We start from the raw sequence: 16,240 nt of genomic DNA, 5'->3' as shown, positions 1-16,240 counted from the left end.
TACGTTGGCTTCTTGAATGCGGCACCAGGGCAGACTGTCCCCGGAACCTTACGTCCCCGTCTTGCTCACCACGAACGTATTTTGACGGAGCACAAGCAAAACGAAGCGACAGCGCGGGCTGTCATAACGTGAACTGACAGTAGGAATTGTAAATTTCTCCTCGAAAAGAAATGTTTTAATGTCACAATGGCTGTAAATTGTGTCCGCAGTCGTCATGTAAATTACTGTTGTCTTGTTTAATCAAAAGGCTCAGGTGCGTATCACTTTTGACGGACTAGCGGTTTAAGCTAATTCCAATGGAGATGCATGTTTATTTATTTATGTTTATTCTGTATTGTGAAACCTTACTTTGATGATAACGAGCCTCTGCACTCAATGACTGTTAGCTACAGGATCGATAGATAGACTTAAACTCAGACTTAGACTTAAGATAGACTTAATTCTACTCAGCACGAGTGAAGGTCCAAAAGGTTTTGCTGTGATATATTGATATCAGTTGTAGCTTTATTGCATTTTAGAAATTGTCTAAATGAAATAATGGTTATTCATTATAGGAGACATACTTTTTTTTCTGGACATTTATACCTTCACAGAAACTTCATTGCTGTTTTGGAGTAAAGTGTCCCTTTAATTTTTTGTCTAGGATGTAAAGCCACCAGTTAATAACTTTTTCAAAATGGAATCACTCACCCCTAACACTGAGGTCCGTCTGATGGTGGCCCAGTGCTTCCGGACACTCGCTACATCCACAGATGACAAAGACATTATTGCTGCTCTTCAAACACTCCACTCTTACTTGGATGAAGGACCCGAGAGTACACCCACTTCAGTTCACAGGGCTGAATTCAGAAGAGCTCACTACACCCGCACCCTTCAGTTCCTTGTCAGCAACATCCAGGCAGACTGGTTGCACAAACTCACAGCAGCCCAGCGCACAGAGTTATGGGGTGGCCTGTTCCTCCACGGACCTCCAGAGCAGGCTCTGCTGGTGCTGATGGAGGGAATAGGAGCGCTGAGGTTGGTGTGGCTGGAAGAGGGATGTGAAGCATGTTTATCATTTTGTCCATTCATTAATTACTATGTTGTCTATGTTGTCTCTTTTCTGCAGACCCAGCACGAATCTGGTCTACCTGGTCAGCATCACTGAGAAGTTCCTTCAGAGTGGTCGCCTCGCTGACCTGCTGTGGTCGCACTGTCTGGAGGCAGCTCCCTCTGACTCCCCCCAGCTCCGAGAGACTCTCCTGGGGCGTATAGTGGCGCTGCCGGACCTCACAGCCAACAGGTTACATCCCAACAACAAGCCTCTCTTTCTTCCTCAGCAGTACTACCCGTTACTTGCCACAGAGATGCTCACTTCCCTGGAGAGGACCTGCAAGGCCCTGAAAGGTGAGGGAACATCTGTCAAGCACTTAGCAATAATGAGAGATTTCATAAAAATGTATTATGTGTCAGGATAAACTGTCATTTCTGTAATTGTTTGTTTGTGTGTGACAGATGGAACAGACTGTTCCTTAACTTTTGTGGCTCAGACTCTAGGAAAAGTGTGTATCCAGGGACATAGCGGTGAGTTTATTTACTGTGTGTATGAAAAGTTTCTATATTGCTTCTCCTCTCATAGTTTTCCCACATTCACGCAGCAAGCCTCTTGGTCCATGGGTAGCTCCATTATTCAGTAAATTTATAAATAACAATTTTGTTAATTGTTTAAATTATTGATCAAAGAAATTTTATAGCTTTTGTCTGTTTGACATGGTCTATTGTCCATGAACTACTATTGTCCATGAAATTCAATTCACCGGTAAGAAAATAAGGAATTGATAAACTTTCAGGGACTGTTGACGGCTGATTATGGTGAAATGTTTGGTCATATCAAATATTTCTTGGCTCTTCAAGTTTATTATCATTCATACATAGATAATATTTTTCTTTCACTAGTTCTATAGGAAATAAATTGACCCTTGGTTATTTATTGCAGCATCCATAGTGACACAGAATCCCTTAAATCCTCCTTCTTCTTGTAGATGTGGTCCTGGCAGTTATGGCTCCTCAGCTGTCTGCCTCCACACGCTCAGACATGGTGTGGCAGAGGGTTTGCTGGAAGCTGCTGGAGAATGTTCCACAGCGATGGATAGAGAGCGTACTCACTGGATTGGTGCAGGCTGTCAGTGGGTAAGGTGGTTATAGCTTCAGTCAGGCTGGGAAGGTCATACGCATTTAAACAGACATCAGTTTGTCTGGACACTAGCGGTCAATTCTCTGTCAGCCCATAATTAACCACGTCTCTTGCCTCTTTTTTCCAGGCCTGAGGCCTTGGGACGGATTATTGGGAATCTAGTGTTAACAAATAAAAAGGCCCAGTTTGTCATCACTCATAAACTGCTGTTACTACAGTATAAGTATAAGGTAAGAAGATAACTTTCAGCCTTACAGTAAATCATATGTGTATTTTGTAAATATCATATGAAGTATGTGTTTTTTTTTTTGCCAGACTCAGGTCTTGAGAATTGTTCTGGGTTACCTCGCAGCAGACAGAGAGCGAAGGCCACTACTAATACAGGTGAGTGTATGATATGTGCAGCAGCCTAATGATATCATGTTAAATGCATTGCTCATTTTACATGTATTTGTGTATGTTTTCAGGTGTTACGGTCTGTGTCCCAGGCCTGGGCTAACCCCAGTGCAGTGAAACACACACCTCTAGAGCAGCAGGTGTATGTTAGCAAGGCTTTACTGCTGAGTGTGAGCCTGCTGAGAGACTCTGAGCTTCAGGAGCTACGCTCAGGTACAATTCTGGCAACTCGTGTTATTATTCATCTCCAAACACAAGTTACTAGGCTTTCACTTAGTAGCAGCAGCAACCGTAATGCGATCATATAAACTGAAGGAGATTGTTGCTTCACTCAGCTCTCCTCTTCTCGCTGTTGTGCGCCTCCTTTCTCAGAGTTACTTCAGTGTATGTTGGGTGGCATGCAGAGCCACCTGGACAGCAGTGTGGTGCATATCAGGCGTTTGGGCATGGTGGTGGGAGAGTGCCTGAGCTCTCGCATGGATATCAATGGAACTAAGCTCAAATTTGAGGTACAGTCGATGTGTAATTACTAGTCAGAGCAGTTAGCTCCAAAACATTTAATGAATGACTTCACTGAAATGCCATTATTTGACCTGTTGTCTGATTTTGCGCATTGTGTTGTGTTGTAGTACGATCAGGATGAGGAAACTCAAGAGCTGCTTTCTCTCATGACCCCTGTCACTAGCGATGAACCAGAGCCTGAGCCTGTAGAAAGGTAGGTGTTAAACATCTCTTCAAGATTTGGAAGCTTGGCCCATTGATCAATTTATTTAAGTGATGAGAACATAAGGTCCACTCTCATCAATGTTCCTCAGAAGGTGATACGCTTTAATGCGCTGTGCCGACAATTAGGAATCTTGACGTATTGTCTTTAAAAAAAGGGAAATGAGGAATTATTCCATCACTGTGTTGCAGTTTGCTCACCTGAAATTGTTCCAAAAATTCTAAAAAATCTGTCATCTTCAGAGTTGATCGTCCTCAAGCGACCAATGAAGTGACTCCATCTACTCAGAATGTAACATCTCAAAATAAATCAGGACCTCAGCCATCAAAAACTGATCCAGAGTCTGACCTGGATAGGTGAGTATAAATAAGGTTTTGAAGTATTTGTCATTTTTGTTTGCATCGGAGGGATTATTGAGGTGTATTGTTGACCACGAGTCTTTTATCGATCCAGTGATGATGAGCTCACTCCGTATGATATGTCTGGAGATCAGGAGATCAGTCAAGCATCCCCACCTCGCTACCTACGCGACTGTCTGGAAAGTACGGCTTCACAGATCTAATCTCTTCAATTTAAGTGATCTTATCTAATGCAGTTGTTTTTAAGTGTTGTGTGACTAACTCCAATGTTTTATTATCTTATAACCCATCCAGATTTAATATCGTCAGAGGACCCGATGCGTGTGGAGCTCAGCTTGAGAGTTGCTGAGGGTTTGGTGAGGAAGAACGTTTTTGCAACCAGAGAAGTATGACACCAAAACATTCCAGTATTTTATTCTTCTTAAAGCAAATATTACAGACCATTTCTCACATTATGATTCATATTTATTTGTTATGCCATTTTCAGATCAGTGTCCAGCTGACCAAAGTGCTTCTTCACATGGAGGATAAATACAGCATAAATGGCTTCCTGAGTCTCAGACAGGCAACTATGGTGGCTCTCACTGCCACTGACTGTATCCCTGTATGATCTTCCACCTCAGTTTCAGCACTGTGTACCTTTTCCTGTTCAAAATTACTGTTCAAAAATCCATTCTGTTTTTTCATATTGTTTATTTATGCTCTTTGATAGGTGACTCAGTATTTGACCGCAGAGTTTTACTCCTTGAACTACAGTCTTCGCCAGCGACTGGATATCTTAGAGGTGAAAACAACAGCTTCTCCACTTTTGATGATAGCTGTGTATTTTTAACAAATAAATGTATTGATTGATTTGATCTCTTTTAATCATTGCCACAAGTGTATTCATGAGGCTGTTCTTGTTTTGTTTTATAAGGTCCTTGCTCTGGCAGCTCAGGAACTCTCTAAACCAATCACTGAAAAGAGAGATCCATCCACTGGCACTGCTGCCAGTACTGATCTGACTGCATACCCTGGTGACAACCCTGTCCACTGGCGACAAGTAGTAGAGAAGCGGATTCAAAGCAAGACCAAACGCCTCAGTAAGGTACTTACAGTAGACGGACATTTTCATCTGCCATGTCAGTGTTTGAGTGAAGACTTAATCCTGAGCTCTACATTGATATCTGTTATTGCTACAGGGTGTCACACAACCTCCAGCTACGGCCACCCCTAACCGTTATGCGCCAGTTGCCGGACACTTCTTTTTTCCACTGCTCAGGAATTATGACAAGTAAGTGTGTTGTTTTCTGCAAATTCAAAAGATCAACATTCATAGTTTTTATGCTAAAGTGTACACCCTTTAAAACATGAAATGTAACATTTTTCTGCTAGGCCTGAAGTGACCTTTGACCTGTTGGGCAGTGATCACCTGGTACTGGGAAGGTTGATCCACACCTTGGGTCTCTTCATGCATCTGGCAGTCAACGCACCGGTAGCTTTATGCAGCTGTCCATGCTGACCTGATTTTGTGTATATGTGTATATATGTGTGTGTGTGTATACATATATATATGTGTATAATTAATATATGTATTTATATTTCAATATATCAGTATATTGTGATATTACAATAAGCTAACCCCATGTGCTTTTGTACTTCAGATAGCTGCACAGATGGGTCGGGCTTTGCTGGATTTTGTGTGGGCAGTGCGCTACCATGTTGACCAGTGAGTATAATGCATGTGTTTTTCTCAGTGTGAATTGATTTTGTGACTGTGAATCTGAAGAAGACTCTTGTGGCCATTAACAACACAGTAGTGTAGTATTCCTGCCACTAACCAGGCTTTTTACCATCAACATTAATTAGGTTACTGTATGTTTATGGTTGCATTCCTTTCCTAGCAACTTGTTTCATCACTTGGCCACTCTAGAATTACCACATTCAGACAGGAAAAAAAAATAACAGTAGAGCAGGCGATAAGGTGTGGACGGGCTGTTTGTCATTGTCTTATTTCAATCTGAGCTGTAACCTGAAATATGTCTGTGTTAAAGGATGGTGAGAAGAGGCGTCCTCTTCGCTGTCTGCTCTGTGTTTCTGAGCATGCCCAGTCAAAACCTGCTGTTGGACCTCAGTGATCAGCTGTTTGAGACCAGAACCTGGCTGGCAGGTAAAAAAAAAAAATCTCTGCTGGCAACAAAGGTGAAATGAGAAATCTGTCCTTTTCTTCATGGAACCTTGACATAGGAGTAATTCGATTTTAAGGGCTGTAGATACATTTGATTTAAGTCTCTATTTATAAAGTGAGTCAGGCAGAGCATTTGTTCAAGCTCTAAGTTATTACAGGATAACAATTTTAGTCATTAGTGTTTAATTTAGAATCTATGCATGAATAAAGCAAATAGTTTGTATGTTACTAATAATAGATTAACCCTAAAACACATGTTTCTTGTAAATGGGCTCGCACCTGCATAATGTAATTCTGTCAGGCATGTCCCTGCATTTGCACATATCCATGGATACACAAACACACACAGGACACCCATACACAGCTGGGCTGAATATTTCTGGGAAGTAGATGAGAAACCAGGATGTCCTGTCCTACACAGAGTGTCCGTGACGCGATTGGCTCATCAACTCATCAGTTGTTTGTTTGTGTTCACAGATGTGGCTGAAAGAGACCCAGATTCAGATTGCCGGAGTCTGGCAGTACAGAGTCTCGTGCTGCTGGATAAGAGCCTGAAGAAACAGCTACAAGATCCACAAACACTTAGTCTGGAATCATGAGCATAGCATCAAAAATGAACAATGAAATACTGTATGTCTCTGTGATGTGGGGTCAGCTTTACCATACCTCCACCTACGCACTGGTGTGCACAGAGCCTGGAGACTAGAGTTTGGAGGTCGATGGAAATGACGTGCCGGATATTTGCTGGCAGGGGGTCTGGCCTGGTGGTAATGGATGATCCGGACACTGAAGGATGTCGTTTCAGCTCAAGAGCTGCTTGTTGCAGGTGCTGCAGAAAATTTTTCATATCCGGGAACACACCGTCAACCAGAGGAAAAGGAGGGCGCACGTCATCTCACACATTTCTTAATGTATTTCTGCATACCTAAATCATGCACACACACGCATATTTCAATATACTTATTGTTTAGATGCACATATTGTGTATAATTCATGAAGCAGATAAAATATTAATTGAATGGAGAATAGAATGCCATTTTTGTCCACCAATAAAATGTACTTCATGCGGATATCCTTTTCACCCTCTTTCCTGTACTGGCACATCTCTCCATACTGTGGTTGTTTGTTTGCAAAGGACATCCTGTGAATATTCACGTGCACACATTCACAATAATGGAAATACTACTACAACTTCCCCTTGAGACATAAATGAAATGTGTGTGTTCATCTCTATGTTCCCAAACAATGATTTACAATTACCAACTTCAGAATTATCTGTGAACATCACTGTACAAGCTCAAAATCATTTGGACCCTAATTTGAGCCTATATGGGAAAAGGGTGTAGTCATAAGCATGACTTACCATTTCTTGCTGGTTGTTGGGGGCCATAAGGTGTGGTTCTGGCCTGAGGTGGATTCTGGTATCCCTATGAAAAAAATTATGTTAAATAAAATGACTTTCCATTACAGGGCAAACAAGGACATTTTAAGCAGCTCTTCACAACACAATATTGAAAAACAAATATTTTTACTTAAAATTTGTTCAAGCACAAACACCAAAGGTGATATTTAAAAGTAAGGCTAACAAAACATAAAATTTTTAAGGAGGTTTTATTTCTTAAAAATGAATAGTGTGTTTCCAAGTACAGTGTACGCCTGATAGTATGCATGTACGTGCAAGTGCTTATAAGCAGTATATTTGTATATACAAATGAAGAATTCAGTTTTGGCCCAGCAGCTTCTCATACAACTGACTAAAGCTGAGTGACACACGTTAGTATTGTGCGACGATGTGGATAATAGCAAACTCAGAAATACGTTTGAGCACAGAATAGATTTTAGTTTGCTCAGGTCATGTTATTATTTGCTCAAATATATTTTTTCTTCAAAATATAATTAGTTTGTTTGCAAAATGTATTTGTGCTCAGAAAGTCCCACTGTGCGCTCAGGAATGAGACAAAAATAAGTAAATTTTACAGTAATTACTATTAAATGTATGCTTAGAATATAAAATATATAAAATACAAAAAAATACGATACGATATATACGATATAACCCACAACCAGGCCTGAAGCGTACCACACGTGCTGGACTGCCATTACTGTTCTGGCAGTGGGCCTGAATGGCATTTCTTAATTTCCTGCTGTTTACCCCAATGCCAGCCCTTCCCTTAGCTGCAGGACGGAATCAGATTACATTACATCCTGTTTTATTAAAAGACACAAAACACAACATGAGCACACACACACATTGTAAATACACCACATTTCACACCCATCCAACCTGTAAAGAGATTACTGATATCATTTCTTTACCATTGAGTTTGTTGCAATCATTCAGTCCATTTGTGCAAAGTGTTTTATATTTACAGAGTACACATTTACATACTGATTGTCAGTCTGTTTACACAAATAACAATGAGACAAATCTACCCCCATAGACAGGAGATGAAAATGTGTTGACAAGACAGGATTGAAGAAAAGAGGAGGAAAGGAGAGTAGAGGTGGAGCAGATTTGTATATATACGGCAGTAATATTTTTACATCTTGAGTTTATGGTCAGAAATATTAAAACTTTTTGTTTTATATTTTTCCTTTTTGAGTGGAGGACATTCCCAGGGATAGATGAGTGGAGCTGATAGAGTGAAAGAAGAAGAAAAGAGGAGGGAATGAGCACAGAGTGATCAGGAGTAGATCAAATAAAATACTGTATGATAACATTACAGTACATGTCCATGTTGTTTATGCTATTCCTTAAAGAAATGTTATATCATTAGAGTAAATGTTCTTCTGTTGGCCTAATATTCAGTTCAGAGTATTGAAGACATTCACTTGTTGTGGCCTTGTTGTGGATATGACTGTTCAGTTAGAGCAGCACATAATATTATGGTCTGGATTTAAATGTAGATTTGGCATCTAAACATTAAATCTGGTGAACTCTACTCCAGCATAGTGTAAAAAAAAAAATAGGTTTCAAGATTAGTAATGCTGTTTATGCCAAATTAATTCCCCACCTATGTCATGTAAATTCAAATACAAATACATCAGACAATCAATTCTTGCCTCTTTTTATGTGGCAGCAATGAAAATTAGTCATTGTCAAAATTTGTTGTGTTGTAGTTTCAGAATGATGGAAACAGAGAACAATTAAATTCAAAATATGATGCAGACTCGTGAGGATTTGTTTTTTTCCTATCATCCTATTATATTTTCCCCAAATGATGTACAAATGGCTTGATACAGTAAATAGTGCATGTAGCTGTTGTGGATGGGGAAAAAAATTCCCGGTGGAGCATGTCCCCTGAATATTGGCAGAAGTTTGGGATAAGAACGAATGTTTACAATATCAGGCTCCGGCCCTGCTCAAAGCATTTCTGATGTGTCTATTATCGCATCAGAAAAAATGCCATTTTACCTGCACTACTTTCGACAACAACTCGGGTTATGTTCGTTGTTTTCCGTAACTCCGCCTCCTGTCGAGCCCTAGAGGTTGTCAGGGGCAACTGAGAGAGACGCTTTATGCCCAGACAGGAGGCTACACAACACTGGAAGTTACGGTCGATGTTTTAAGCTGTTTTGAGTTTAAACAACTAATTTGACCTGACATTTACCCGAAGAAACTGACAGCAAGGTGAGTATTCAGACAATTTATCAGAACGGTTAACGCCATTCTACGGTAGCGAGGGCCAGCAATGAATGCTAACTTTACCTAGCTTATTTAGCTTAGCTAATGTTAGTAGCTAAAGCTAACTTAACCATTTGCCCCATAATGACATAACGTAACGTTAATGTTTGTTGACAGTACTAACCATCATGGCAAATTTATAGCTTCATCACAGTCTACATTGTTTTGGTGTACCCATAAGTAAACTAACGTTAGCTAAGCTAAAGTAAAATTATAGACAGAATCACTGAAAGCTATTTGAGGGTACGACGTAGAGTTAACTAGTTAGTGATTGCCGAGCTTTTAAAACAATAATTAGCCAGACTGCAATAGTGAGTAGTAGCTGGTACAGAGACATGCAAGGGCACACAGATTACTGACTAATAACCACGTGTAATATTGGAGTTTCCATCTAGCTGATATCCCCTTTCGTATTTAGAGAGAAGCACTGGGGACATGGCGGTGTATTTTGACCACCGTATTGAGGCCCCTGAAAGCAGTGCTGTACCCTCTCAGTTGACCTGGCACTTGGCTCTTCCTGTATTGGCTGTGGCCTCAAGCAGCCCCGCCACTGGAGGCAATGTAGACCTCTACCTGCAGCAGGTAAACACCTTTGAAGATGCACTTTCACAGAGAAAGAGAGGACACTTCGTTATATTCACAGTATGTGAATATGATCAATTACAGCATACTTAATAAAGTTTGCATACTTAAAATCGTCCCTGGTCATATGCAGGGAGAGTATGTGGAGAGCTGCCATGTAGAACGTCCATACCAACCCACAGTACTGCGCTGGCATCCCACAAAGCCAGTGTTGGCACTTGGCTGGGAGAAAGGAGAGGTAGTGCTGCTGACATACCCCTCTGGAGATCAAACAGTCCTTCCCAGCACACATACAGCCTACATCACACTGCTGGAGTGGAGCAGCTCTGGCAGCCGCTTGGTGAGCGGGGATCAGGTGAGTGTATTCCAGTGACTGTATACACAGACACTCTGGCACACATATGCATGTCTTATCTACATACTGATGCATTCATAGCCTCTGGATATAATGGTGGGCCTGATCGTCATACATGATACAAAGGCATTTTCTAATACCAACATGGCATATTTGGCACAAGACGTCCCATTTCTTATTGTTGCATTGTGTAAACATCGTGTTATTATGTGTTGACAGACTGGAGCTCTAGCTGTATGGAAGGTTGATGCTAGAGGGAGACTTCAAGGAAACCATCTAGTGAAGCATGAATACAACAAACCTTTAACTTGCTGCATCTTCAGACCTACCTCACCTGGGGAGTAAGTAGTTGGGTATTCTTCTTTTCATAAGTCCTTAGCAGTAAGCTTATATTGAAAACAATGTGATATCATTATGTTCTCTTGATCTCAATGCTGTGTTGCTGATAATAGGACCTAACTCTTGTTACAGTGACGTGGCGATGCTAGCACGGGCATCAGTGAGTGGAGATGAGAGTGCTCTGGATATGTTCAGCTGGAAGGGAGCGCCTCTCAAAATGGGCCCACAGGAGGGACTTGCGTTCTATGTCAGCACTGTAGATGGTGAGTTTTTTCATTTCTGTTTTGGGTTCTGTATTTTAAGTCAAGATGCAATGTGTAGCTCATGATGTAAACAGTCAATATCTGTGACCAATGATTTCCAGCAATGACACATCTATGAGACAGCTCATGATGGAATGTAATAACAAAAACGAATTATTGTTTTTTGGTTTGTGTGTGCATTGTAGCCAATGCTGGTTACTCACTTAGAGGTGCTATGTTCCATCACCAATCAGTTACAAAAGATGTTGGGAGTACAGTACATTTCCAAAAGAGTATTGTGCAGTAGGAATCCAGAGTGTCTAGGGAGAATATAACAGTTTTGCTATAGCTACATAGCCAACGTTAGAATTAACAGCTGTTTACTTACCAGTCTGGATGAAATGTTGCAAGTTCAGTATCAAAACTCATTTCTTTGCTCGCCAAGAGCTGTCTTCAGTGGTGGAAAGCAAAACCTTTGTTGACTCTTGTTTTGCTTCTCTTTTCTTCTTCTGAAGTTAGCATCCCAACCAGCAAACCAGCCTATCTTGCCACTTTCCTATAGCTAATCACTGTAGAGTCCAGTCTGCCCTGAAGAAGTAGCACTGCTAAGATGGTGTATTGTAACCTCTTGTATTATAAATGCAGCAATGGCGAAAGCTTTTGGTGAGCGACCATCATCACAACATGTTCCCAGGAAGACACCACGTTCCTTGGTGGAGAAAACTTACAAATAGCCCCTTTAAGGAAAGACTTAACTTATTTGGACTTAAATTTGGAATATTAATCCATATTAAACATTTTATCCTCATTTGTTGTTATCAGTGTCAAGTCTGACCTCTCAAATCTGTTTCATTTGTTAAATTGGATTTTTTGAAAAAGAATCAAAAACATGTTAAAATTGTGTTTATCTTTTTTACTGTGTGAAGTAGTTGTCACAGTAATCCTATAAGATTCTCCAGAAAGGGGAGGTCTGAAAAGCATACTAATCATCACCATCAGATTTCTGGAAAATATCATCATTTCGTTCTATGATGATATGATATGTTGATATCTTATTTTTTAATCTTTAACCCTGTGTTCATGGTATATAGGTAAGGTCCACAGTGTGGATGAGCACTGTAAGACAAGCACACTTCTCAGTGTGGAGGGTTCAATCAAGAAACTGTTCTACCTTGAGAAAAGAGAGGCCCTCGCTGTGATCACAGAGACCCTGATGCTGTCACAATACACTCTGGGATCTGAGGGAGGAGCCCAGGAATTCATGAAGGTAGACTAAGATCAGTGAAGAGGCAGTTTCTTTTGTTTCTGTTGAAAACCATGTTTTTTTTGATGGGTGATGTTCGTACTTGTAAATCACTGTAAAGGACTGGTGAGAGTGGTACACAATTCAGTTTTTGAAATTTTTTCTCATGACAGGTGAAGTTGAGCAGCAAATCTGGACAGAATGTAGACATTGTCTGGACAGATAACAGCCTCCTCATCACAGCAACAGGGGAACAGACTGTCAGGTCAGCATACACATATTGTTTGTACACACGTACACAACTATTTGAAACCTGAATAATGTCCTGCCCCTCTGTTTTCATAGGCTGTGGGACCTAGAGCGAGATGACAACTATGTTTTGTCACTGGACGAAAGACTGGGGTTTGAGAGAGGAGAGCTGATCAACTGTGTTTCATACTGTACAGGAAAAGGTAACTGGAAATTATTTGTCCTATAGTGCAAAATGTAGAGTATAAAGTGCTGTTTTTTCTTCACTGGTGGATCTGCTAATTTCCAGCTTTATTTCATTACATTCTCAAATCCTGAGTAGAGTGATTACACATACCACACTGATAACTCGTGCTTTACAGACTTATTTCATACTCACAAATCCTTATTGCCTTTGTATAACATTGCGGCCTTCTCAGAAATCCTGGCAGCTGGCACAAGCCATGGGCGCATCGCATTGTGGAGGATGGTGGCGCAGCCAGTTGGTAGCAAAGGTGACACCAAGGTGCAGTGGAAGCTACAGACACCCACTGAAATACAGGGAAATGTCACTCAGCTACAGGTACTGTCTAGGCCAGCATTTATACACAACTGCTCTATTATTATAAATGAATATCAGTCACATACCATGAATATAATAATGATATTCATCATATGTATAGTATTCTGCTGGGAAAGTTCACTCAGACCTTCCATTTCAGTGGGGCTCCAGCATTAATCTGCTGGCAGCCAACAACTCAAACACAGTCCTGATCCTTTGTGAGCATGTGATGTCAGCCCACTTCAGCCAGCAGGTGGCAGCAGTGCAGCTTACCCCAACCCAGCTCAGCATTGCTCAGTTCACCACAGGAGTGAACCTTGCTCTGCAGTCTGACATACACATCAAGGGAGTGTGTGTGACCAAGGTAAGTATGGAAGGGATGTACATGTTGAATTGATCACTACAAAGGTTAGCTCATGAAAACAAGTAAAAATTTAAACCGATATTATGGTAACTGCTTGTCTGTTGTCATACCAACAGGACTCAGTGACAGTGTGGAGTGGCAAGCAGGTCACTGTGTATGAGGTTTCAGGGACAGTTCTACGCAATACAGGTACAACAGAGTGACACTGTCATGATTTCCGTGTCCTTCATCTCACCCTTACTTTGTCATCTGATTCTTTTCCTTTCTCTTTCTCTTCTCTCTCTACCTCCTCTCGTGCTGATTTTCCAGGATCGTTTCCTTGTGACTCCCATGTAGTAGCTGTACATGGTGAGAACCTCTACACAGTGGAACCTAACAGGGTTCAGATTCGCACACCACAGGTCTGTTTGCCCAACCTGGAATCCATTATCCAGTATTCTCATTGACACAGCGTTTGAGTGTGCATGTTGAGAAGGCCTCTCTGAAACTGTTCTTTTAGTGCTGAATTAGAATTGATTTTTAAAAAGTATAAACACGCATGCAAGTGGTATTTGTCACCATGAATCTGGTTCATTGTTGAACCATTGTTTTTCCTCTCTTAAGGGCACCGTGAAGCAACTGCTTACTTTCTCCAAGGCAGAGGGCAACCCTGTCCTACTCAGTGTGTGTCAGTCTTACCTGGTTGTGGGCACAGACACAGCACACATCAGAGTCTTTGACCTCTCCCGAAGGTATGACGTTAATGTGGATGTCGGTGTCACTTCCCTTTGTTAAAAAAGTAGTATAATGAAGGCCAGCTAGCTTCCATGTATTGTGAATTTCTGTTCATTAATAATTTATCTTTTCAAAGTCTTTTCTTGTCCAACAATACCAGTCTCACTGTATGTCTTTAAAGAGATGCCAAAGCTCACTGCAGTGCTAAGAACCTGGCTGACCAGATTGCTAGTCTGGGAGCCTTGAGGTCAATCAAGTGTAACGCCAATGGCAGCCAAGTCAGCATCCTAATCTCTCAGGTGAATGGACAAAATACAACAGTCACACTCTACTTTTTGAATATTGGTTTATAAAAGCTGACAAAAATATTTTTGATTAACGCCACCAGTATTTTACACTTACTTTCAGAATCTTAAAATGCCACCATTTCATTTTAATATCTCTCTTAACTGAATATAACTCTCTCCTCTCAGGTTAATGGGCGACCTGATCACAAAGTGTACTTTTATGACGTTGAGATGGACACTGTGACACATTTCGACTTCTTCATTGGCAGACCGTCAAGCGGTATCTCACATCCTGACGACGGTGAAAGGTAAATTTTGTCGCTTTGGTCTGTATCTGTATTCTTCCCATGTAGAGTTTTTCTCCTCTGGTTGTTTTATACTCCATATTTCCTTATCTGTATTTCAGGCAGCAGTTTCAGGGGACAGAGCTCAGTGGTCGGTGCCCTGTATCTCACTTCTGGGATGAGAGCGAACCTCGTCTTTTTGTTTGTGAGACGGTGCCGATAAGCTCTGAATCATCATCTGCTAGTTACTTGGATATGGTAAAGACTGTTGTTTACCATTGACATTGTCCTGTACAGCTCTGTGAGCAAGGCTTGGCACTAAAGCTGCTGACTGATGTCCCCTGGTACGACCTGTGCTAAAAAAAAATATACACACACTACTATACAGCCCTTTCGGGTACAAGTGAGAACCAAGAGGCAATATAAATTTTGATTCATTCATTTATCTTAGACAGCCAGTCAGAATGTGATTACTTGTTTAAATGATTTTAATAAACTTACAGTAAATGTGAAGTAGCTTGACATTGCGTTGTCTTCATTCTGTTTAGGTGGACATGTCAGTGGTGACACTCTTCTGTACGCAGGAGCATGGTTTACTCCTACAGGACTGCTACCCCAAACCGACAGGCCTGCAGGCCCTTCTCGCTCTGGATGTGCCCTTTTATTATTTCAGCTGCAAGGTGAGTACAGAGAACACTATTCTACATGCGTGTGGTCTCTTCAGTGGGGGGTTTCTGATACAGCATGTGGGGCTTCTCTCTAGAAAGTTGAAGAATATCTGTTTCAGATCTTGAGTTTTCTTAAACATATTCCTTGTGTTTTTGTATGCACTCACCACTGTTCTTATGTGAAACACTGTGCGTTTGGTCTAACACACCCCAGCTATTGTTTTGGAGGGGTGGTGTCTTTCGACCAGAAGTAAGTATCTGTCCCCTACAGTTGATTCAGAAAGCTTTGAGTATTCTTGGCTCCCAACTTCCAACCACTGTGATCGTGTATGCCTTGTGCTGCATTGAAGCAAAAGTAAAAAATACTGGCTCCCCAGGATCAGCAGCATAAGAGCTTCCCTGAAATATTGAGAGCTCACTAATCTGTGTCTGTTTCCTAATGCTTGTCTTGACGAATAGATTTGGTCTGTGGTGTTTTGGTTGATGTTTGGTTTGCTTTGTACCCTCCCCATTCCTATTTTACATTTTTGTGATCCCACTTCAGAACATGCTTCATTTATTACTGGCTCTGAATCACATGTTACCAATATTGACATCATGATGTTCTAACCCTCCTCAGCCTGGTGAGAGGGATCCAGGTTCAACAGAGGTTTCAGCCACAACATCAGCACCTCCACACCAGACCCAGCCGTCAAGAGGGACGCCTGCCAAGTTCCCTCCTATGGTGTCCAGACGAGCTCTCAGGGACTTTGTGGGCCTGGAGAACTGTGAGAAGGCCACCCGTGATGCCATGCTCAACTTCAGCTTCTACCTGACAATCGGTGATATGGATGAAGCCTTCAAGTCTATCAAGCTCATCAAAAGGTAG

At 41.3% G+C, this 16,240-nt stretch overlaps 2 protein-coding genes across 3 annotated transcripts; both read left to right on the top strand.

Moving 5' to 3' along the window:
• The first annotated feature begins 78 nt into the window (after positions 1 to 78).
• Positions 79 to 7,135, top strand: telo2 (telomere maintenance 2). Of its 2 annotated transcripts, none has more exons than XM_022742926.1 (21): positions 79 to 139; positions 644 to 1,017; positions 1,109 to 1,386; positions 1,495 to 1,563; positions 2,022 to 2,169; positions 2,301 to 2,403; positions 2,489 to 2,557; positions 2,641 to 2,782; positions 2,942 to 3,078; positions 3,199 to 3,284; positions 3,536 to 3,649; positions 3,747 to 3,835; positions 3,947 to 4,038; positions 4,140 to 4,256; positions 4,365 to 4,436; positions 4,569 to 4,739; positions 4,834 to 4,925; positions 5,027 to 5,126; positions 5,296 to 5,360; positions 5,686 to 5,801; positions 6,297 to 7,135. In XM_022742926.1, the coding sequence occupies exons 2-21, from the start codon at positions 677 to 679 to the stop codon at positions 6,416 to 6,418; spliced, it is 2,523 nt and encodes an 840-aa protein (XP_022598647.1). In that variant the 5' UTR covers positions 79 to 139; positions 644 to 676; the 3' UTR covers positions 6,419 to 7,135. The 2 variants fall into 2 exon arrangements, with proteins under 2 accessions (XP_022598647.1, XP_022598646.1); XM_022742925.1 differs by having other exon boundaries at positions 102 to 253.
• A 2,804-nt stretch (positions 7,136 to 9,939) lies between these two features.
• LOC111219636 (intraflagellar transport protein 140 homolog) lies at positions 9,940 to 16,240 on the top strand. The gene is made up of 17 exons (XM_022742350.1): positions 9,940 to 10,086; positions 10,220 to 10,441; positions 10,661 to 10,782; positions 10,913 to 11,043; positions 12,114 to 12,289; positions 12,439 to 12,530; positions 12,611 to 12,717; positions 12,934 to 13,076; positions 13,216 to 13,419; positions 13,536 to 13,608; positions 13,729 to 13,820; positions 14,023 to 14,150; positions 14,315 to 14,432; positions 14,607 to 14,728; positions 14,827 to 14,962; positions 15,253 to 15,384; positions 15,992 to 16,240. The coding sequence occupies exons 1-17, from the start codon at positions 9,940 to 9,942 to the stop codon at positions 16,238 to 16,240; spliced, it is 2,394 nt and encodes a 797-aa protein (XP_022598071.1).

The sequence above is a fragment of the Seriola dumerili genome, unplaced genomic scaffold (assembly GCF_002260705.1).
Source record: "Seriola dumerili isolate Sdu_G_001 unplaced genomic scaffold, Sdu_1.0 BDQW01000068.1, whole genome shotgun sequence".
Lineage (NCBI taxonomy): Eukaryota > Metazoa > Chordata > Actinopteri > Carangiformes > Carangidae > Seriola > Seriola dumerili.
Note: the sequence above shows the minus strand (reverse complement) of the source record. Positions and strands in the feature narration are given on the sequence as shown.